General features: G+C 33.4%; 2 protein-coding genes across 5 annotated transcripts; one reads left to right on the forward strand and one right to left on the reverse strand.

Annotated features, from left to right (window-relative positions):
* Positions 1 to 9,983: 9,983 nt before the first annotated feature.
* Positions 9,984 to 11,417, forward strand: LOC110697367. The gene has a single exon (XM_021874749.1). It carries the CDS (start codon positions 9,984 to 9,986, stop codon positions 11,415 to 11,417), a length of 1,434 nt encoding a protein of 477 aa, XP_021730441.1.
* Positions 11,418 to 14,541: 3,124 nt separating this feature from the next.
* LOC110697170 (putative disease resistance protein RGA1) lies at positions 14,542 to 20,339 on the reverse strand. 4 transcript variants are annotated; one of them, XR_002506467.1, is made up of 4 exons: positions 16,421 to 20,339; positions 16,075 to 16,202; positions 15,355 to 15,653; positions 14,542 to 15,211 (listed from the first exon to the last, which is right to left on the reverse strand). XR_002506467.1 is itself a non-coding variant. In XM_021874517.1 (2 exons), exons 1-2 carry the CDS (start codon positions 19,569 to 19,571, stop codon positions 16,192 to 16,194), a joined length of 3,162 nt encoding a protein of 1,053 aa, XP_021730209.1. In that variant the 5' UTR covers positions 19,572 to 20,339; the 3' UTR covers positions 15,662 to 16,191. The 4 variants fall into 4 exon arrangements, 1 of the variants encoding a protein (XP_021730209.1); XR_002506468.1 differs by having other exon boundaries at positions 15,297 to 15,653; XR_002506466.1 differs by having other exon boundaries at positions 14,542 to 15,653.
* Positions 20,340 to 23,169: the final 2,830 nt, after the last annotated feature.

Below are 23,169 nucleotides of genomic sequence, written 5' to 3' on the forward strand. Positions count from 1 at the left end.
ACACGCTTTTGTATTCTCTTAATTTCAAAAGGCAAATTCTTGACACCTTTTTTATTTGAAAAAAAAGTGAGATATCTCTTAATACCACACATGCACAATTTGCCCCACAAAGGCTGCTGGATAATGGACATGATCAACTCCCAATAATAAGTATGATTTATACCATTATAGCAAGTAATTATGTTTTAGTTTACCTCTTGAGTATATATAAAACATATTATAATTTAACCTCGAAAATCGTCCTAAATCTTATTAGAACCTCAACTATTTGTGTAAACATTAATAAATTACTCTTGTCAACTAATTAATGAGAATGTGGCCTTATTGTAGATCTTGATCAGTGTATATTGAAAGTGTATATTAGCACTTTACTAATTGAGGGGGTGTTGCTTTGTTAATCCTTTAGAGGATTAGACTCGTGATGTCGAAAATGAACAAACTTTATACGGAGTAATGTTTAAGAAATTAAGATCATCAAAATTTTGTCAAATCCTAAAATCAACTTATGAATTATATTCTTGTCAACTAACAAATTAGGAGGAAAAGTAGTTTGTTCTTTTAAATTTACCTATTTTGGTGTACACATACTAGTCACTTGTCAACTAGCTTTGATTTCATACTAGTTAAACTAGAAAATTTAGTTATTTACGTGGTTTGTTGGTCTTGATTATAGTATATAGAAAAAATTATAGTAAATAATATTCCATATCATTTAAATTAGCTTAGTAGGCTGATAAAACATTGAGAAGAATGAGGAATTTTTTGAGATTCTATCAAAATCAAATGAATTAAAGAAGATTTTATTGCTGAGATTATATATTACTCAGTAGAATATAATTCTTTAGGCACTTTTTTTTTTATACAATTCTTTACACACTTCACGAACATAGAAGCTAAGGTATATAGCTAGAGGGCCAAAAAAAAAAAAAAAAAAAAAAAAGAACATTTGAACACATGTTTACATACACATTTGGTAGAAACCAATAAAGAAGTAGAATAATTTGGGACAATATAGATATAGGGATCATTGCCAAAAAAAAAAGTTCACGAAAAAGTTGATGGTACGTTATTTTGGTACAATGGTGTAAAGCAATTATCTTTGGCTTTGATTGACACCATTTTCAATTAACAGGAATTTAATTTAGGATGAATAGTTATGCAATATCTATACCAAAGATAAATAATGATACACGGAGTATAAAGGATCATAATATTTCAAATAAAACCTTTTTTTCCCAACTAAGTAACAGGTACCCTATTTATGATAAATAGAATGTTTTAGACATTTAGCTAGCTATTTTTGTTTAGTTTAAGAGCTTAGTTAATTAGACTAAGTTATAATAAATACTTCGTATATTGATATTGTAAAATGACACTACTGACATGATTTTATTGATACAAAATTTGTGTTTTTCAGATATAAATGATGTTCATGTGACCTCTAATACAAGTATTAATTTTCGTCTATCTTTTAGACCGGCTACTTATACAATGTAGTATTCATGATATTTATGATACAGAATATGATAGGAGCAAAAGATGAAAATCATATCAAGATTCAGGAGACTTGAATTGAAGTCGAACATGTTTTTCCAAAAAATAAAAACACAAATAAATGCATTAATCTATAACGAAGGAGTGGATGTGAGTGAATTGTCGAATAGTGTCCCTAAAGAATGCAGGTAACATGCACATAAATGCAAAGTGAAGTCCCCCTTAAATTCTTACAATTACAGAAAGAATCAGATAATATTATTAGTGCTCACATCCATTTCATATTCAACCTATTTCAATTTTTAAGTGGAGGTTGCAGCTACATTTTCGGGTCAAACATTATTTCCCTCTTTTTATTTTTGTGTTATTCCACCATGCCCACTATTTATTTGCCTGACTCTTGTAGTCTTGTCTGTTTTATGGTCAATACCTTATATTACGCTAGTCTAATAATATGAAGTACAACACCGATCGTTCTAATAATATGTCCGGGTGTATAATAGAAACTTTATACGGAATATCATTTATATTTGAATTTACGGTAGAATCATTCATATATATTATGAACAACAAAAACTTCTCAATATAACGGCATCATTGAACTATTTTGTTTGAACATAAGGAAGAACAAGAGAAAGCAAGTCTTTATTTTATTTTTTTACCAAATGTGAAAAATAAACATTATTTTTAAGCACCGTGTAAGTAAAATTGTAGCTCAAAAGAAGCAAACGTACGACCATTTATGAAGTTAGTGGGCTCAATTATAATTTTAGAATATAGTTGGTATAGTATTAGTAGTACCACATTATATGCTAAGGCACAACAATATATAGACAACTTTAATTGGGAAATTTTCTTCACCATACATTTCCAATTGATAATCTACAATTTCTATCAATCATATTCATATTTTACCCAACACTATCTTCTTTTTGACTTAATTTTGGCACTTATTTATTGGATTTATCTCTATTAGTGATTGATTTTAGAAATGAAAATCGTGACTTAATGGAATTGTTGTCGTGGCAACCGTCAATATTTCATAAATTTTCTTAAGAGTTATGATGATTTTATGTTGAATTAAAAGCTCATTTTATGTGGCAATTTAGTAAAAGTTGATCTGGTTTTTGGTCGGTCTATTCATAAAGCACCATAATGTATGATTATTGGCCTATCTACAATTTTATATTGCTATATACATGCAATCTAGCCAATTCTAATAAGTCAAATGAGATTTGTACCAAAAATAATATAAGTCAAATGAGATGATGTCTACACATCATATAACATGTGTTTCTTGATTTGACTTCATTATTTTATTTTTATTCCCTCTTATATTCCTATTTTAGTTACTTATCACATTAGAATTAGATATGTTACCAATTACTCCACACTTTTTTAATCAAAGTTTTAATTAGTATGTGAAAAAAATTTAAATCGTTATCATGTGGGATAATGTTATATTCAATTCAATAAATATTGTTAAAATAGCAATAATTGAAATATTTTAACAAACAAATACTATAAATATAAATGAAGACACTATAACAAAGCACGCATATATAAAATAGAGGAAAGAATGGCTCATAACTAAGTCATAACATTCGATAAATTAATATTTATTGCAATCATATTTCCTTTCGTACGCATGATATGTTAGTAATTTTATGCTGGTGTTTACTTTATTAGACATTATATTTGTATAAGTTAAATAGGATTATTGGCCAATGCTTTAGAACATACACTATACCATGCTTCCTGGCTCATGCAAGATAAGATTGAAAAATAGTGTTGAATATTAGTTTATATGAATTATACAATTTAATTAAACAAAACGAGATGCTAAATCTTTCTTGATTTGATGATAATACAGATCACTGCACCGAAATCAAAGTAGTTAAAAATGATCTTATTTCTAAGATTACTAGTTTCGTCGTTACCCGAATAAGCGTATAGTTCTTTGTACTTGGATGAAAAAGACAATAAATTATTAACCGTCTTACTCAATTACATTAATTTTATACCATAGTATTATATTATCTTCTCAAATATACTATATCCTAGCATGACATTTCTTAAACATTTTTCATTTGTTAGTGTTAATTATACAAACGATGTATCGAAATTATCTTAATCTGTAAAAATTAGGGTGGGTGTCTTAATAGACACCGTTTGATAAACTATTAATAAGAACAATTTATTCTCAATAATAATAATAATAATAATAATAATAATAATAATAATAATAATAAACAACGAATTTAGTTGATGCAATGTTGACCAATGTCAAAAGGACACGCACCAATGCAAAATATGTTAGATGAAAGGATTATAATTATTTGTAAGGCTTCTATTCCCAATAAAAGAGATCTCGTCGAAGCAATATATGCAATGTCGACTATTATAGATTCTCAAGAACAAGATGCATTTGGATTGTTGAAAATGCCTTTTTCACCTTCTTATTACATCTACTTGCATATCCCGTTGTCTCCGCCTTAAGAATATCATTGATATGAACAATTTATAGTGGCGATGCATGGGTCAAAGGGACTGATACACTACTTGTACTGAGTACATTACATTGTTCCACATTACTAAAGTTGTACCCCTTTCAGGGCAATAAGTATGTATATTGCGTCACACTTTTTGAGTATGTACAAGTACGAGTATGTGTTAATACATATGATGCATACGCTTATTGATAATTCCAACATTTATGTGGTTTTGTGAATAGTAGATTTAGCTAAATCTTTACAAAATTACAAGGGATTTAGGCCCTGTTTGGTTCACCTTATTTATGCTGATCTGAACTTATTTTTTCTGATCTGAACTTATATTTTCTGATCTGATCTGATTGTCTGATTTGACCAAACTTTGACCTTAAGTGTACGATAATCTATAAGGAAAAAATATATCAAGTGGGATCTTGTTAGATTCGTAATAATGTGTAGTTTATTAATATGTAATTTTCACAATTTTTTCATTATGAAATTAAGAATATTTAGCGATAAAAAACCACACATAAAACGATGTTCTGTTCTGAACTTATTTTTTTTTATCTGATCTGATCTGAACTTATTTTTTCTGATCTGATCTGAACTTATTTTTTCTGAAATAAGTAAATATAAGGTGAACTAAACAAGGCCTTAAAGTTGGTTTTTAACTCGGCATAATAATGTATACGAAATTATTTTGGAAATTCTTTCATGACCATAACACTTATATGTTACTCCGTAAAACTTTTGTACTTCGTATGTATTGTCCATTTTTAGCCTTTTAGGCCATCAAAATAACTTTTAAGATGTAGTTCTTTGGATTACAAGATATGCACCCAAAAGAAACCTAAAGGTTGATATGTACTTCATATATTTGTAAATTTTCAACATAATTTAAATTACCTAGACATTGATCAATCACTATATAAATTATGTTTAGGGAAATCATATCCCAATTCAAGTAAACTATCCAAATCTTTTAAGCTTGGTATAATACAAGTAATACACAACCATCAATTCAATATTCATGTGATAAAAATGTAATGTCTTATTGTCTTGTAAAATAATGTATATGTGAGTAGTAGAGTTGATTACTGGATCATGGGTTGAGCCAAAATGGCAAGATAAAACAATTGGCATTATGACATAGGCATCTAACCAAGCTTAATTTAACAATACTTTATATGTTAATAAGCATGAGATCGTTCTTGGTAAAATCTAACTAGACTATAGCGTAAATGAATTTTTCTTAAATAATCTTACAAAGACTGCTCAATTAAGATACGATTGAGAGTGATGGATAACTCAAGTGATTAAACCTTCCCTCTCGATTTCAGGTGATCCAGGGTTCGATTTCTCATCACTCACCCTTGTTGCTCTCTAAACACCAAAAAAAAAAAAAAAAAATACAATCATTTGCACTCATTGTGATCAATTGAACTATCATGCATACCCCCATATATGTACTTGAAAACCATATCAGAATACCCAACTTAGGGCTTATTTAGTTTGCCTTATTTTTGCTTATCTGATCTGGTATGATCTAATCTATAAGGAAAAAATACCCAACTTAGGGCTTGTTTAGTTTGCCTTATTTTTGCTTATCTGATCTGGTATGATCTAATCTAATTGTTTGATTTGACCAAACTTTGACCTTGAGTGTACGATAATTTATAAGGAAAAAATATATCAAGTGGGGTCTTGTTAGATTCGTAATAATGTGTATTTTATTAATATGTAATTTTTTCATAATTTTTTTCATTACGAAATTAAAGATATAAAACTACACATAAAACGATGATCTAATCTGAACTTATTTTTTTTCCGATCCGAACTTATTTAGATTGATCTGATCTGAACTTATTTTTTCTGAAATAAGTAAGAATAAGTTGAACTAAAGAAGGACTCAATTGAATCAATTAGGTTAGTTTCAAACTCTTGGCTATAACTTGAGATTCTAATCTCATACTTCATACGAACATCAAAAAATTAAAGCAAAACACAATGTTCTAACAAGAATAGTAAATTACTTTTAGATACATATACTCCAAAACTAAAAGGAGATCTAAAAATTAAAATGGGTTTAAATTTGAAAAGAGTTCTCTAAATTTTTATTTTCCATTACTCTAAATAATATCAAATGTTGCTTAATTTTTTTTTTTTTTTAAAAAAAAAACGAATGGGAGCACAGGCACGAAGCACTCAAGCCAAGATTAAAAAAAAAAAAAAAAAAGAGAGAGAGAGAGAGAGAGAATGGATGTCATTCCTGATCCGACAAGTGGACAAAGTCACAACTTTACTGCCTTTCCATTGGTAGGCAAAAGGTTAATTTCACTTACAAGGATCCTCTCTTTTCTTGCCTTTTTTTGGGGGGTTTTCTTAATTAATCTTTTTTTTACAGCTGTTAACTAGTAGTAAATTCTTTGTTTAATTCTCTTTTGTAAACAAATTTGACAGCCTCTTTCAAGGTAATTATATCACTGTCTAATTATAATCCTAGAAATACATTATTATTATGGAGTATATAAATAAACATAATTACATTTGACCGTTAGTTAATCTTATTATAAGTAGAAGAATTTTGGAAAGCAATTAGACATGTTAATCGAAATAATTTTAAACTATAAACTAATTAATACTCATAAGTGATACCGTTAAAAAGTTGCAAATGCCATTTTTATCACTATAATTTATTCCGTCATATGGTTGTACTCGTACAAACAATTGTTCTATGTGAAATACTACGTAGTGAAATTTCATATATAATATTGAGTCATCCTGAATAAGCAGAATAAATGTTAACTTTGTTTAAGCCTTTAAGGGTGATATAATCCTCTAATTGAAAATTGCTATATTCAATCACCAGATAATCTAGTCACATAAAATCAGCTTATAAAATAATATTTCGTTGAAATCTTCTTGTAATTTACTGTTAAATAAGTATTGGCGAATTAATTATGTCACTTTGCACATGCGCAGGCGATATGATACTGATTGCCAGATTATTCCAAAACAAAAGAGCTCACCTACTTTAATCATTTCTAATCTTGCTAATTATTTACCCCTTTTTTACTACCAAAAAAAAAAAAAAAAAAACCTTTTAATTAATTATGTATACAACTCTTAAAATAAAAATTAAACATTTAATACATTTTATAACAAATATGATATTATGTATAAACGTATGACAGAATCATTTGTCGATCTATTAATACTTAATCAACCAACATATGATCTCGCTTATTATTTGTTAGAACCCTTGTGATTGTATATGTCATTTTCTTTTACTTATTTACAAATGCAAATGGGTAGTTAGATTACTTGATTGTTTGACCACACACTAACAGAGAGAGAGAGAAAACCATGCATGATGCCAATCAAATAGATGAACATGGGTATGGCGCATGAGGAGACATATCAAAGACATGAAAATTTTGGACCACTCTTGTAAATTATTTTTCTATACCAAAAAATAAAAATAAAAGCATGCCGTGTGTCCAATTTTATGAAATTATCATGACATTTTGTAAAGTTTGCAGCCTACCCAGGAGCATAAGCTATCATTTAGAACATGCAACCCAAAGACAACACTAGTATTATTACTACTTCTCTTAGGTTCCCAATTTGATCATCAGTTCATGCGGTTTGAACTCTCTTTTTTCAACAATTATCTTTTACATGCGATTTCATCTTTACATGTCATTTATTTTGTTAAATTTGCATACTTGCAAGGTTGTTGAAAGTACATGTTTGTCTTCTTGGTCTGGAGATCAGATCGTAGAAGATATAATAGATTTTTAAATTAAACAATATTGATATTTAAATTAAACAATTTAACACACCAAATCAAACAATTTTTAGAGAATTTTAGGATTCTAATGTCGAAAACAAGTAATGGTGAGAGTGCGACTAATTAAGGTCTTAAAGTATTGTTTATTTGAAGACCTTAAATGTCCACTAGTTAGTCACATAAAGCAGGTTTGTGAAGCCCTTGAGTCAATGGCAAGCTAAGAGGCGTGTTCGTAACGTGTTAAATTATTAGTTGTGAAGCAATTTATATGGTTTCAATCATTCAAGTGGCCTCCCAAAGTTTTGTGGGTTCCATTAGAAACATATTATTTTTTATTCTTTTGATTGAGACCGAAAAAGTCAAAATATCTAAATAATTGAAGACTATAATTCACTTGAGAGGTATAGGAAATTCGAAAAGGTAAGGAAATTATCTATCTCTAATCTCAAGCATCCTCATCACTTAGCAATATTCGAACTCTAAATAAATTTCTAAGAAATGAGATAGGAACCTTACATTATATTATCAAGTGACCCAAGACGTTGTATACCAAACAAATACCATATAATTGAGTTATTGAGTACAAAACTTTAAACCATATCCCTTTAGTTTGTAGGTACTAGGTAATAGATGATCATTTTAGAATATGACAGGCTAATTAAGTGAATGCATGAACCAATATAGACACGAAAGTCTGGTTAAATGCAGCTTAATATGCACATGATATGGCTTTTCAATCATTTCCTAGCGATGCTTCAATAAGTTTTTGATGAATAGTTGATCTTTCATAATGTTTGACCATGCATCATTGAATTTTGAAATTTTATTCCATCCGAAAGCAGAGAAACACCAAACTTCTTGTTTACAACTCTCAATTCTTGATTATATTCAGTCCATTTGAACTACTGGCTAATTATTAAGATAAACTTCTTCAACACTAAGGTGATACATTAGTAGGTAGCCTTTCAATTTCATCATATTCCTATTACGTCAACTATTAACTTTTATGAATTTGAGATACATACTAGATTAGTAGATTGTCTTGATGAAATATAATAAGTTGCATATGATTACACTATGGCCGTTTCCGGTGATCGTTGCTTCTTAGCTTTTTGATTGGTTTTTGGCTTGTGTTTAGAATTTTTATGTGTCCAAATGACATAAAAAAATGTTCGAAGAAATGACTAGGACATCTTTATAATCTCTAGATTTTAGTTGTTTTATAAAAAAGTATTATTTAATCCATCAATTAATTTTATAAAATATCTTATTAAATAAAAACTTTCATCGATTAATTAAACAAATCAACCAGTCAATAACAATTGACAACCAAACAACACCCTACATCTCAATCACCTAACTCATACCTATTATATATGAATACCACATTGGGTCATGCAATTAGTGCCAAAAGGTTGCGTCTTTAGCCTCAGCTCAGGCCCTTACCAGCAATTCAGCACATAAAAAATATTTCCAATGTTAATGGTTTTGATTTTTGAAGCAAATGAAGAGACATGATTATCTAAACTCCACGCTCTCTTCTTAAAGCTGATTACTAATTAAATTAGTGATTACTACTCCATAACACATCTTACAAAAAAACACTAACAATTTCTTTTAATTTAATTTTAAAAGTCTAATTTCACCCAAAACTTCCATCGTTTTCCATTATTTCCCCTATTACATTCACTTTAAATTAATAATATAATCACATTTAATTAACCAAATCTGCAAACAAAATGAGACTTTTATTTAAGAACGGATGTAATATATCTTTAAAAAAAAAAAAAAAAAATTGATATCGAAAACCGAAGCCCCACAAAAGGACAAAGTTACCCCCATCCAATTGCAGCACACATGTGGGTTCAACACTCCAACACCCTCCCCATTCCCATTCCCATTCCCACATTCTCCCTCTTCTCTATGTAATACATTCATTCACCATACTCCCATTTTGTGGATTCTAGTTTTAGTCTTCATTACTTTCTCTCTCCTCTCTCTCCAATTTTCACCTCTATTTCTAGTGCTTTCACTACATCCCACGAGCTTCCACTTGCTCTTCTTTTTTCCCCTTCATTCTTCACTCCAATAATCAATCACCCCTTTAATTTCTTCTTCTTCTTCTTATCTTCTTCTATAAGCTCTCCTCCCATAACTCATTTCCTCAATCATACCATTAAAACTTTACTTTCTCTTTCCTCCTAATGGCGAGAGAAACTACTTGGTTAAGCAGACTCAAATCACAAATTTCTCACAAACTTATTCATCCAACTACAAAACTAGCTAGATCAAAATCTAGGAATGTTGGAGTTTTAGCTTTTGAGATTGCTGGTCTTTTTTCCAAGCTTCTTGCGCTACACCAATCTTTATCTGATAGGAATATTGTCCGTCTTAAGAATGAGGCTATCGCCCTCGAAGGAGTTCGAAAGATAGTCTCTAATGACGAGTCTTTCCTTCTTGGGTTGGCATGTGCCGAGATGGTTCAGAATCTTCATGTTATTTGTAAGGCCGTAGCACGGTTGAGTGACCGTGCTACGGATCCTACACTCCGGTCTTTTTTGGAGTGTTTGGAGGATTTTGCTAGCACAGGGCGGGACCATCATAATTGGGCCGCCCTGTGCGGGAAGGACCTAGAAGGGTTGGTCCGGAGGATAGACCGGTACATCGCAGCTACAGCTGCGCTGTACCGGGAGATAGAGGAGCTAAACTCAATACAAAATAGTTTAAAGAAAACGCCTCCGGAAGGCGCGTTAGAGGTCCAGCAGAAAGTAGTGTGGCAAAAGCAGGAAATCAAGTACGTGAAAGAGAAATCGCTTTGGAACCGAAGTTATGATTCGGTTGTCCTTCTTTTGGCTCGTTTAATATTTACTGTCCTTGCAAGAATTAAGTTTGTGTTCAGGATCGGACAGAGTTACTACCCTCATCCAAGCACGCTTCCCAGGAGTCTCTCTGCTTCGGCTACTGTATTTCCTTCATCGGATCTTAGTGGCAACCATAATTCTTATGTGTCAGGGCCGTTAACATCCACCCCACTCCGCCTCAACAAGAGGATGACTACAATTGGATCAGGGACTGGAAATAGAGTTGGGTTCTTTGAGTCTAGAACCAAGGACTTGACGCCACCCCCTACTACTTTGGGAGCGGCAGCCTTGGCGTTGCACTACTCTAACTTGATCATTGTCCTAGAGAAGATGATCAAGTCACCTCACTTGGTGGGGCTAGACGCGAGGGAGGATGTTTATGCTATGCTCCCAAATAGCATAAGATCCTCTCTACGTGCCAGGCTAAAGGGGGTCGGGTTCTCAGCAACCGACCCCGTTTTAGCCGCAGAGTGGAGGGACGCCCTCGGGCGAATCCTCACTTGGTTGGGTCCATTAGCACATAACATGATCAAGTGGCAAAATGAAAGAAGCTTTGAACAACAAAATCTAATGCCGAAATCAACCAATGTTTTGTTATTACAAACACTATATTTTGCCAACAAAGACAAAACTGAAGCTGCTATTACAGAATTACTAGTTGGGTTGAATTACATATGGCGATTCGAGCGCGAAATGAATGCAAAAGCCTTGCTAGAATGCTCCAACTTCTTCTTCAACACCAAAAGTAGTTCTCCTATCAATAATCTACAATCTTAGTATCATATTAACTTGTAATTTTGAGTTATCTTCCCAGGGGTTGATTTGATTGATATTTAGCTGTTAATTACTTTATTAATTAGAATTCAACTCATAAAAATGGGTGGATTGAATTTTGAGATCTCATTGATTGATGAGATCGATCAAAGGGTCTTCTAAGAAAAATCTGACCCTTAATTTGTATAGTTTTGTAGTACTTGATCCTAATACTTACTTCTATAGTACAAAATTTAAGTTTGTTGTTGTACGTGAATATGATGGTTGAGTGAAATATAAGAAAAATAACTACTATTACTATAATAGTATATGATATAATTTCATTAAAATTATACTATATGATTTCCTACCATGTGAAATTGTTCTTTCTTGCAATACAATTATAATTACAGCTTGTCATTCTTTTGACATAGACCTATTATTTTCATTACCACATTTTAATGAATTCAATTACACACCATTATATCAATCAAGCAGTGAGGTACCAAATCAAAATCGTTTCTATTTTTCAATCTTTTCTTATCTTAGCTACTACGATACCAATATCGAAATGATTGAAAAAATAACGTCATTTTTTGTTAAAAAATTATTTCTATTCTTTTATTTATTTATTTTCATGGTGAACAAATGTTTTTGAATTGATTCGAAATTTTAACAAAAAAATAAAAAGAAAATCTTTGACGGTCATACTGTGATTCTAGGTTTACTAACCTAGATAATATTTATCTAATAGCGTGCGTTCTTGAAATTATTGAGTGGGAAAATCGAAAAAGGTATGTAATGTGAAGTACAGTATCATCAAACGTAATACCGTACTATTATGAGTACGCGTATTTTCAACCTTGCAGTATGATTTCAGCATGCAGAATTTTGTAGAATTATTTGGTACCTTATTACGGAGTACTTAAACTACGCATTAATAACTGACATTAGTCTTTTAGTTTGAATTTTATTTCATAATGCAAATTTGTAAAAGATTTGAGAACTCTTTTATACTCATATCTTTATTTCTTGGTAAAATGAATACTTCAGTTTGTCACTAAAGACAATTCAAGAAAAAGATTCGCATTACAGCTGAAGAACAATAAAGACAAATAAGATACAAGTATATTGCAAACTCTTAGAAAGTAAGAGACAATCATACCTGTCAAAAGACCTATACTACTACTATAAGCTATAAATCTAAATCTAGAGGTTTCAAATTGAATTTATATTTTATTTGGTTTGGGTCATATTAGGTGATGATCAAGTAATTAGGTTTGATATTGGCTCGAGTGGTCATAAGCTCATAATTGATGGTTCGTTTGATATTCATATTTTATTACTAGTCATATTAAATTTCAGTCGGAAGAGCTTTGGTAGAGTTCAAAATTGGGTTCCATAGTTTGGCATATACCTTGAATTATTATATAATTTATTTTGAGTGATTAAATATTTAGATACTAGTTAGTTTTATCATGTTTATGAAATAGTAGTATAACAAATGAAAGTTAAATTAGGACTATTTTGCTTGAGGGGAGTAGAAAAAGCGTAGCTAGGACTCTAGGAGCCTACGACGATTACTTTGAGGTACGGGGAATTTTTGATTTTTTTTTTTTTTTTTTTTTTTTTTTAAATATAATTTGAAATCTTGATTCTTAATTAGCAAAATGGAGGGACTATTTGGTGCAAAATAGTCAACATATATGAAAGTATTAGAAAAAAGTAATGGAAAATTAATTACATTAAGGGTAATCTCCACTATTAATTGGAATCTATAAAATGATTAGTGCTCTCTAAAAGTCAAAAAGTATAACAGTGAAGTATCTAGCTATTAGTGCTACATACATAAAAACTTTAGGTTATAAATAATTTTGATAGGCCTAAGCAAGCTAAGGTCACATATATTGAATAGTATACTTTCGGCTACAAAAAACAGTTAGTTCAAGTTTTGCTTTTAGCCGTTTTAATAATTTGAGGTTAGTTAAGTAGATGCTAATTTTATAGGGTACGAATATAATTTACTGGTCTTCTTGTTCTAGCTTTGCGAGAAGACTAGTCTTCATGCATGTTTAATAGTTAATATTGATTAATGAACATGTGAGCGAAATACTAGATATAGGGTTAAGATTCCTTATTCCCTTAGATTGATGTTATTGAATAGAATAAGAAGATTAAGCCGAATTAGGAAAGATTATTTAATGTCATATCTATCATTCATGACGATGTCTTTAGGTTAATTTCACTAAAGACTACCTTTCTTTCCAAGGTTATATTGTGACATATGATAGAGAAGTATTCAATTTATTTAAAAGTGAAGGGACAACGGAAATTTTGTTGTTCACCTAAACTACTCTTTATACATTATCAGTAAGATGAAGATGATTCAATTGTGAATTATTCTTCAATGTTCCGTACATCAAAAGCTATACAACTTGTGTGTCACTTTTTAAAGCAAAGACAAATGCCTAAACACTTAACTTACCTCATTAGCGAATTCTGATCCAAAAGCCCATAACAAATAACTCGCTGCTTGCTTGTTTCCGGCCCAAAAGGCCTGCTGTAAAGCCCACTTATAAGCTGCTGCATATTTTTCTTCCTGGTCCACAGTAGCATGCCTAATTATTTTCTTGCATTCTAAAGAAGAAACCTTGCAGAAAACATGGCCTGCTTTCTGTAAGTGTGTTTAAATGGCTGAGTATTTAGATTTAACTACCATTCACAAGAGTTAATTACCACTAAACAGATCCATAGATGGCGAAAAGCCGAAATCAAGAACAAAGTGCCTTAGTAACGAAAAATGCTCTCTCTTATATGGCACTTCTTTAACATGTTGATAATTCATTAGCTGTTCTCGAACTTATGTCGCGTTCTTGGCTAGACAAGGACATACATCAATCTAGCCTTACACTAATGTCCTTATTTCTCAGATTGCTTAACATAATTCTTTGCACCCACTGACCCACATTATATATATCTTGAGAGTTTGCTCAATTTTGTTTCGTATTCACTGCATTCTGCCATTCTTGTATGATCAAAACTTTCAAAGCAAAATCCTTTTATTATAATTTTGTAATTTTAAATCACTGTTTATTGTACAGGCTAGTGATATGAAAAATGATGTATTGTTCTTATGTTCTATTACTTGAGCGTTCAATTAAGAGTTCATACAGGTCATGACTCACAAGAGCAAATCTTGGAACTTACTGTACAGTTCACCGGAGATTTGGATGTTAATTTGTCACCTCATTCTGTTGTTTTGATGCATCAATTTTGTTATAGTTTATTCCATTAGGCAGCAATAATTTCAGGTCAGCCCAATTCCTGCTCTAATATTCTAAGCACATCAGCATTTAGCCACTGGACTCATTTCACTTTCGTAGCTTAGCACCAATACAATCACCACTAATACAGTGCTCCATCAGAATGTTTAATAGTTTTAAATTGTTCAAGTACTTATATACAAATAACCAGTAAAACAAGAGCATACAAAAAAGTCGAGGTCAAAGTATACAAGACAGACAGCTCTAAAATGTCAGGAATTACATGGAAAATCAGAAAGTATTTTCTACACAAGTAGGAATTCAATCACAAGCTGCTTTTCTTTGAAATCAAAATGAAGAGATACATACAAGATGAAAAAATATGCATTTTGGCAAGAATCTAAAATTACATTGGCATTTGGTAAGAGAGTTGACATGGTTCCATCATGAGGAAGAGCAGCTCCTTGTTCTGTGACTTCTGTCACATGTTATTGCCCATTCACAGTTCAGAGTATTGAGTTCTGGAGTCTGGACACTTCTCACGAGGGCGATGGCCTGCAGCATGAGCACCATAACTTTAATGCAGTTAGGTTCAGAGTAAGCAATTTTAGCGGTTTTAGAAAAGGTGATGAGTATTTACATGAGCCAAGTTCACAAAACTTTGCCTACTAACTTTTTAGTGCAGGAATCTGCCTTACCTGAAAATAAAGTTAAGACGAAAATGTTACATTAAGAGCAGAAATTAGCTTTGTTTTAAGGGTTTTTTGATCAAATGCAGCCAGGTGGATGAGACAAGGAACCCAAAAACTAGTTCAGACAGTTGTAGCTTCCTTGCCTTGAAAATTAGGAGACAGGAATTCCCAGCAGTGCTCATAGGAGTAATGGACTTCACAACAGATGGCAAAAACTCACAAACAATTTGTGCTAGCTCAATAGTTTGAGAAGCACCATATCAGTCATCAGGTTGAGTAGGCAACCTGCACCAAGTTCAGGAATTCTGCATGATAATGAGCAGACACATTAATAAACGAGTTCAAGAGCCTCAAATAAACAGAATAACATACACATAAAAGAGGAAGAATTAATACGGAGTATAAATAAATTACAAGACCAAGAGTAGAGAGGGAGATGACACAACATTAAGTCAATATCAAGAATAAATGAAAATCATCTGTAAACTTGTAAGTATAATTTTCTTGATCAACATTTTTTTTTTTTTTTTTTTTTTTTTTTTTTTTTCACATTTTACTCTGGCTCACTAATATTCATTTGCTACTATGAGTAATAAAGAGACTAAAGATTTAAAGGTCATAATTCTTAAGAAAATTGAAAGCATGGAAAAGAAATTGAAATAAATCCTACAGCTGTAAATCAAAGAGCATTTAAAAGTACATAAATTCAAGGAAGGAAATGCGCACCCCTTAAGGATAGGTAACTCCTGAGGACTGAGCATCAATGTCTGGACATACAAGGAATGTACTTGTACTTCCTCCATTCAATAATATAGTACTCCTTAATTCCATTTTGACGGTCTTCTAGAGGGTACCTATGACCATCAATATCTTTAGTTACGTAATTATTAAATTACACATTGAGACGAAGCAATCACTATATATCACAAGGCTATTAAATAATTCATGAATTTTTATGGCATAAGTAGTGAAAACTTGGAGGCATTAAATGCATTAATTATATAAATCAATGAACAAGGAAAGCAATTGGAAATTTAGTCAATTGAAAAAATCCTAGGGAAAGAAGACTTACTTCCAACGCAAATAAAGGGGATGTGTTGAACGTAAGGCCAATCCTCCCCTGGAGGATCTATTTGAAATCTTCTGTCCAGACTTTCTGAACACTGGAAAACATCAAGTTTCCTGAGAGAGGTGAGTTTGGGCAACCAATTCGGCATTGCTTTTATTTGTCCGCAATTAAAAATTTCCAGGATTTTGAGGTTAGTCAAGAATTGCATCCGGTCAGGCAGATTTACCACCTCATTGTCACCATCTATTTTCAGTCTCTCAAGACACTGTAAAACCTCCATAGGCAGCAAATTTAGCCATCTCACATTGTCTGTTCCTACCTTCCTTAATTTGGGAACTGGAAAAACAATATGATTCGAAGTAGTTGTGGATGAGGGACCTAGAGGAACACAAGTTAGCTCAGGGCAGCCCCTTATTTTAAAAGTCTTCAGTGCAGAAAGACATGGTATCAGTTGTGAGTTACTGCTGCTATCTTCCACCCCTCTTCTCCATCCTTTCAGCTTCGGCAGATTGGATAGCCTAAGTTTTTCAAGGGAAGGAAAGAATGATACTTGTTCTTCAGAATTACTTCCCAGCCTAGACAATGTGGAATCAACACATAAAAGACTTTCTTTCTCTATGTACTCCAAACTTGCCATATCATCAAGACTGAGTGATTTCAGATGAGGCAAATTTCGCAGGCATGGCAAGAACTTTAACTCCTCACAATATTCAAGATGAAGCAATACAAGATTAGTGAGAAGGGATACCCAACCAGGCAATATTTCACCATGGTATCCCCACACATCTAACATCTTCAGATTTGAATGTGGCTGGAGATCTTCCATTAAATTTAATATTGCCTCTTTATCCATTTTTCTATCAGCTTCTGAGTCATCTCTGGAATCCTCCTCCTCCACATAATCATCCTCCTCCTCATAATCCTCATCGAAGGTGAAAACAAACTCAATGGCATCAAGATGTTTCAGATAACTCAGGTATAATCCTTCCCTCCTACTGTCATCTTTAACAATTTCCACAGCATTTTCAGGCCACCTGATGCAAATTCGAAGAGAATCTTTGAGATTTCTGAGAGCCTTTAGGTCCTCCAGCCCATAAAACCATTGCTCCCAACTTAAACAACTACCTTTACCACCCACTACAAAATCACTAAGCTCCTTGAGACAAGTCAACTTACTCATGCCCCCAGGCATATATTCTAGCTTATCGCATTCTTGTATATCCAAAAACCTAAGCTTAACCAGCCTCCTCAAATCTTTTGGCAACTCTTTCAAATTCTTACAACCAGTTAATATCAAGGTTTGTAGATTATAAACTTTAGTAATAGACTTAGGAAGCTTTACCAACTTTGAGTTAGAAAGATCTAAGTACCTCAAATGCAACAACTTACCAATGGAGTCGGGCAACCTTTCTATATTTGACCCACATAGCTCCAATGCTCTTAGGTACCTACAACTTGCTAGAATCTCTTCTAATACCTTCACCGGAAATGGATGAACTTCTTTAAAATAGGACCCAGCAAAAAGAGAACGAATATGGGTCTTACCCCAAGAGTATTTGCCATATCCCCCCACACAGGCAACTGAGAGATGACGAACTTTTTTATCTAGATTGCTACTAATGGTATCCGTTGTATAGACTTCCTTCCCCGAGACACTTTGAGCAATATCATGCATGAGATCATGTATTTTACATGAGATGATCTCACCGAATTTATCTCTATTGACATCTTGGAAGAAACATCTCCTTAACAAAATCGAAAAATATTCCTCGCCAGCATCTTCAATGCTTTGACCTTCATCCAATGGAACAATATAACCCTGTGCCATCCATAGGCTTATCAAGTCATCCTTAAAAAACAGAAAATCCTTCGGAAACAAAGCACAATAGCTGAAGCAACTCTTTAATGGAGATTCAAGATGATGAAAACTCAACTTCAATATGGGGATAATGCCATTTTCACTCTCCCTGATGTTGGCTAATCCAATCTCCTGAACTGATTGCCACTTACTCTTGTCTTGACCATACAAAAGACTGCCTACAATTTTTATTGCAAGTGGGACTTGAGCACATTTATCAACAATCTCTAGGCCAATCTCAACCAAGTTATGGTTGTACTTATCTGGTCCAAAAGCTGTCCTTTCAAACAAGTGCCATGAATTTTCCTTTGACAAGCCTTGCAGCTCATACATTTGACCACCTCCTATAATTGTTGCAGTTTTTTGCGAACGTGTAGTCACCACAATCCAACTTCCTCTTTGACCTCCAATCAAGTATTTTACCAATTCACACCATTGATCACGGTTCTCAGTCCATACATCATCTAAAACAAGCAAGTATCTTTGGCTTGCTAGTTGTTCACGAAGTTGGCTTTGCACTTGATCCATGGTGGAACCCTCGTGCTTCTGGCCAGTGGCTAATGCCAAAATCTTTTGAAGAATCCCAGCAATGTCCAACTGTTTCTGAACTTCATCAGAGACACAAGTCCACAACCTTAATGGAAATGCAGTTATGACCCTTGGATCGTTAAACACAAGTTGAGCTAGAGTAGTTTTGCCCAATCCTCCAATTCCCACAATAGAAAGGAAAGTAACATCACCCTGAACATCAGAAGCTAAAAGCATACTAACAATTTTCTCCAAGTCATCCTCTCTTCCTATGATTTCAGCAGCATCCACATAAGAACAGGTCTCAAGCCTTCTCTTCCTGATAGGTTCAGGATCATGCTTAAAGTAAAAACGAGTGTTGGAAGCGATAGCATCCAACTTCATCTTGCTCTCCTTAACCCCTTGAGACATCCTGTAAGCAACTACTAGTGGGTTGGAACCAGAAAAGAAGCGACGCAATTTTTCAGATACTCTACCATCAGCCTCCAGGAGTTGCTTCTGCTGAACCAGGGTAGCGAATTCATCCAACAAATCATCGGCTTCAAAGACTGCATTCTTGAGCTCCTCGATCTGAAGCTTTTCTTGATGGGATAACTCCTGCTTAGTCTCTGCATCACGGAGCACAGCAGTGATGGCTTCAATACTGTGTTGAAGGTCATCAACTCCAAGTTTTGATTTGGAGCATGAGAGTATCTCTTTGAGCTGCGAGCATTGCAGTGCTGCAAACAGTGTTTGAGCAGCAGATAGGGCCGTGCCTACGATGTCCATTATTCGATAAAACACAATCACAATGGTGTTTGGAATGAATGAATGAATGAATGAACGAACGGTGATTAGCTTATCAAGTACACAAAATTACAATACGATCACGATTATTACAATTACAATACAATGCTAGTTAGCAATTGCCAACTGTAAAGACAAAGGGTATAAGTCAATTAAAGATGTTTCAAAGTATTCGATACACAACTTTAAAAAGCAAAAGTACTCATTACATATTTCATACAGCACTCAGTAAAAGTTATTTTCCATTTTTCCTTGAACTTGCTTGTTTCTTTCTTGGATATTTCCCTTGTCAATTAATACCACTTTAACAAATAGATATTCATTTGTTTGAAGACTGATTGAAATTAAAGTCTGCCCTTGTAAGTGTTCAGTGGAATATGTAACAGTATGCTTTAATCTATATACCCAAAACAGGTACTCCATACTTTAATTTTTAAAAATAATAATATCCAATGATTTGTAATAACAATAACAAGAAAAAGAAAATTAAAGGGATAAATTGACATAACTTAGGAAAATATGAATCTGACCTCCATCAATGTTAATCTGAGGACACAATAAAGGCAAATCATAGTCTTTGACGGCATCTGACACTGCGCCTCCATCCTCATTTGCTGTATGGCAATGATGTGTTTAACCAAATTCAATTACTCAATATTTCATGAGTACATTGGATGAATTGGGGAAAATTAAGGAAATTATTTGTATTTTACATATTGTTGTAGACTTGTGCCGTTGTGGCCTGAGGGTACACGCCTACACGAATTCTTTTCAATTTCATGAGCAAATTGGATCTCTATCTTGTCATTAGAGGTGGCCAGTGGGCCGGGTTGGACCCAGCCCACCCTAACTCGCACGGCTGGTGGGTCACGTGGGTCCGACCCGGTTTCAATCCGGCACAGCCCGGCACAGCTCGGATTTAATCCGGGTTGTGTCGTGGGTCCAAAATTTTCGACACAACCCATTTCAACCCAGCTCAGTTTAACCCGTTTGATTCGACCCAAATCGCACAACCCGTTTTGACTCATTTAATTCGACACACCTAGCCCGTGAACCCACCTAACCCGACCCACCTGGCACAACCCAGCCCGCACGGCCCACCCGCACGAATGACCCACCCAACCCGCACGAGCCAACCCACCTAACCCGCACGCATGACCCACCCAACCCGCACGCATGACCCACCCAACCCGCACGGCCGGCACAACCCGCACGGCCCGCACAGCCCGCACAATTCGCACGACCCGCACGGCCCGCACGGCCTAACATCCATTTTAAAAAAAAAAACGGCTAGTTTTTTGTATCTAACGGCTAGTTTTTTGTATCTAACGGCTAGTTTTTTAAGTGTATGATCATCCATTCTATTTTTCCTATAAATACCAATTCCATTTCACTCAAATTTCCACACAAATTCAAGCTTTCTTTCTCTCTTACTTAAAAATTCTTATTGTTCTCAAATTCTCAAGTGTTATATAGAGTTATATTTTTGTTAAAAAAAATCTCCTTAATATTATTATTAGTATTCTTAAGATTCTAAAAAAAAAAAAGTTCTTCTCCATATTATAATTAGTAATCATACAAAAAAAAAATGAGCTCAAGAGGAGGAATGGGAAGGAGTCAAAGTGGTGGTCGAAGTGGTAGCCAAAGGAGTGGTGGTGCAAATTTTTCGTATGAAATTAATACGGAAAATTTAAACCAATTTGTCAATGAATATGGAGATTATGGTTTAGGAGATAGGCAAAATATTCAAACGTCTCCACCACAACATTTCTCCCACGAGTCCCACCAATCATCAAGTTCAACTATGCCACCTCCATCGCAACCAACATCTCAACCTTCATCTCAAGGTAATTTCTAATTAAATTTTTATTGTTATGAATATTTAAAAAAACTATTATTAATGATTATGAAGTTAGTTTAGTTTCCAATTTTCTATGATTTACAATTAGTTAATTACCATGAAAAATGCGTTTAAATAAGTATAATTAAAATATTTAAAATTTAAAAGCTTATTTTCATGAATAGCATTTAAAAATTAATTTTAATAATTTGATTTATGAAAGGTGGTGGCGGTGAAAGTAGAGGTCGAGCACATTTTTCTTGGGTGTGGAAACATTTTGAACGAGTTGAGGTCACACCCCCGGGATGGCAACCTGGTCAACCAAAGAGGTTCACGTGTACATGCCTAGTTTGCAAGGCGCTAGGTGCAAATGTCAAGTCATATAATTGGAAAACGGGAGATGGAACCGGAACCTTGAGTCGGCATTTGCAAAATAAACACGACTTGTTCGAAAATGGCCCCCGTCCTTCGGGGGGTGGCGTCCAAACACAATTGGGTGGATACATGAACCAACCCGGCGGAGGTACACCTTTCATTTATAATAAAGATAGAATGATTGATGAAATGAGTACTTTAGTTATTGCTAATGAATACCCTTTTAGTTACGGTGAAAATGCAAACGTTGAGCATTTTAATAAAGTTGCATTACAACCTGCATTTACTCGTGTCCCCCGAAATACCCTAAGACGTTATACACAAACTTCTTATTATAAGTATAGGAGTGGTTTGATTGAATTATTTCGTACTTTTGATGGTCGTGTTAGTTTTACAAGTGATACATGGACTTCTAGTTTTGGCGAACCTTTTCTTTGCATTACTGCTCATTGGGTGGATGATGATTGGTTTATTCAAAAACGTATACTATGTTTTCAAGCTATGGAAGAAAGGCATACCGGTTTTAACATCAAAGTTCGTATTTTGGATTGTTTAAAAGAATTTCACTTGAATAATAAAGTTTTTTCTTTGTCTCTTGATAATGCAACTGCAAACACAAAGTGTATTGACTATTTGAAAAATGACTCCGAGTTGAATTTGTTGTTGGGTGGTAGTCTCTTGCATGTTAGATGTTGTGCTCATATTTTGAATTTGTCTGTTCAAGAGGGTCTCGCTGAGTTGCAACCATTGCTAAACCCAATTAGAACAGTTATAAAATGGATTAGGATTACTCAGTCAGTTAGAAGAAAGTACATAGCTATGTGTAAAGAGAGAGGTCTTAAGAAAAGACAATGGTCTATTGATACCCCTACCCGTTGGAATTCTACTTTCAAGTTGTTGAGTGATGCTATAAAGTATCGTGATATTTTGACCCAACTTTACAATGAGACTCGTGTTGATCCTACTGAGTTAATAACCGAAAGTCATTGGACTAATGCTTCTTTTGTTCGTGATGTTTTAAATGCTTTTGATAGTGCAACTCATATTTTCTCTTATATTTATGAGCCTAACGTTCATTTAGTCATAATTGAGTGTGTTAAAGTTGTTCACACCATCGAAGAGCATATGAAGATTGATGGACTTCGTCCCGTTCTTGATAGCATGAAACGTAAGTGGCATACTTATTTTAGTGAATTTCCAATCATTTATGGAATTGCTGCTATTCTTGACCCCGGTGTCAAAGCTGAAGGTTTGGAAAATCTTTTAGAATTTTATTATACAAGTTTAAGTATCGATTATGATGTTAGTGAATATATTAACAAATGCAAATCTGTTTTGGGAGACCTTTATGATCATTATGCATCT

This window comes from Chenopodium quinoa, unplaced genomic scaffold (assembly GCF_001683475.1).
Source record: "Chenopodium quinoa cultivar QQ74 unplaced genomic scaffold, ASM168347v1, whole genome shotgun sequence".
Taxonomy (NCBI): Eukaryota; Viridiplantae; Streptophyta; class Magnoliopsida; order Caryophyllales; family Amaranthaceae; genus Chenopodium; species Chenopodium quinoa.

Bases quoted from the DNA above. Each gene is read 5' to 3' on its own strand.
- LOC110697367 (XM_021874749.1), top strand. From the start codon at position 9,984: ATGGCGAGAGAAACTACTTGGTTAAGCAGACTCAAATCACAAATTTCT.
- LOC110697170 (XM_021874517.1), bottom strand. From the start codon at position 19,571: ATGGACATCGTAGGCACGGCCCTATCTGCTGCTCAAACACTGTTTGCA.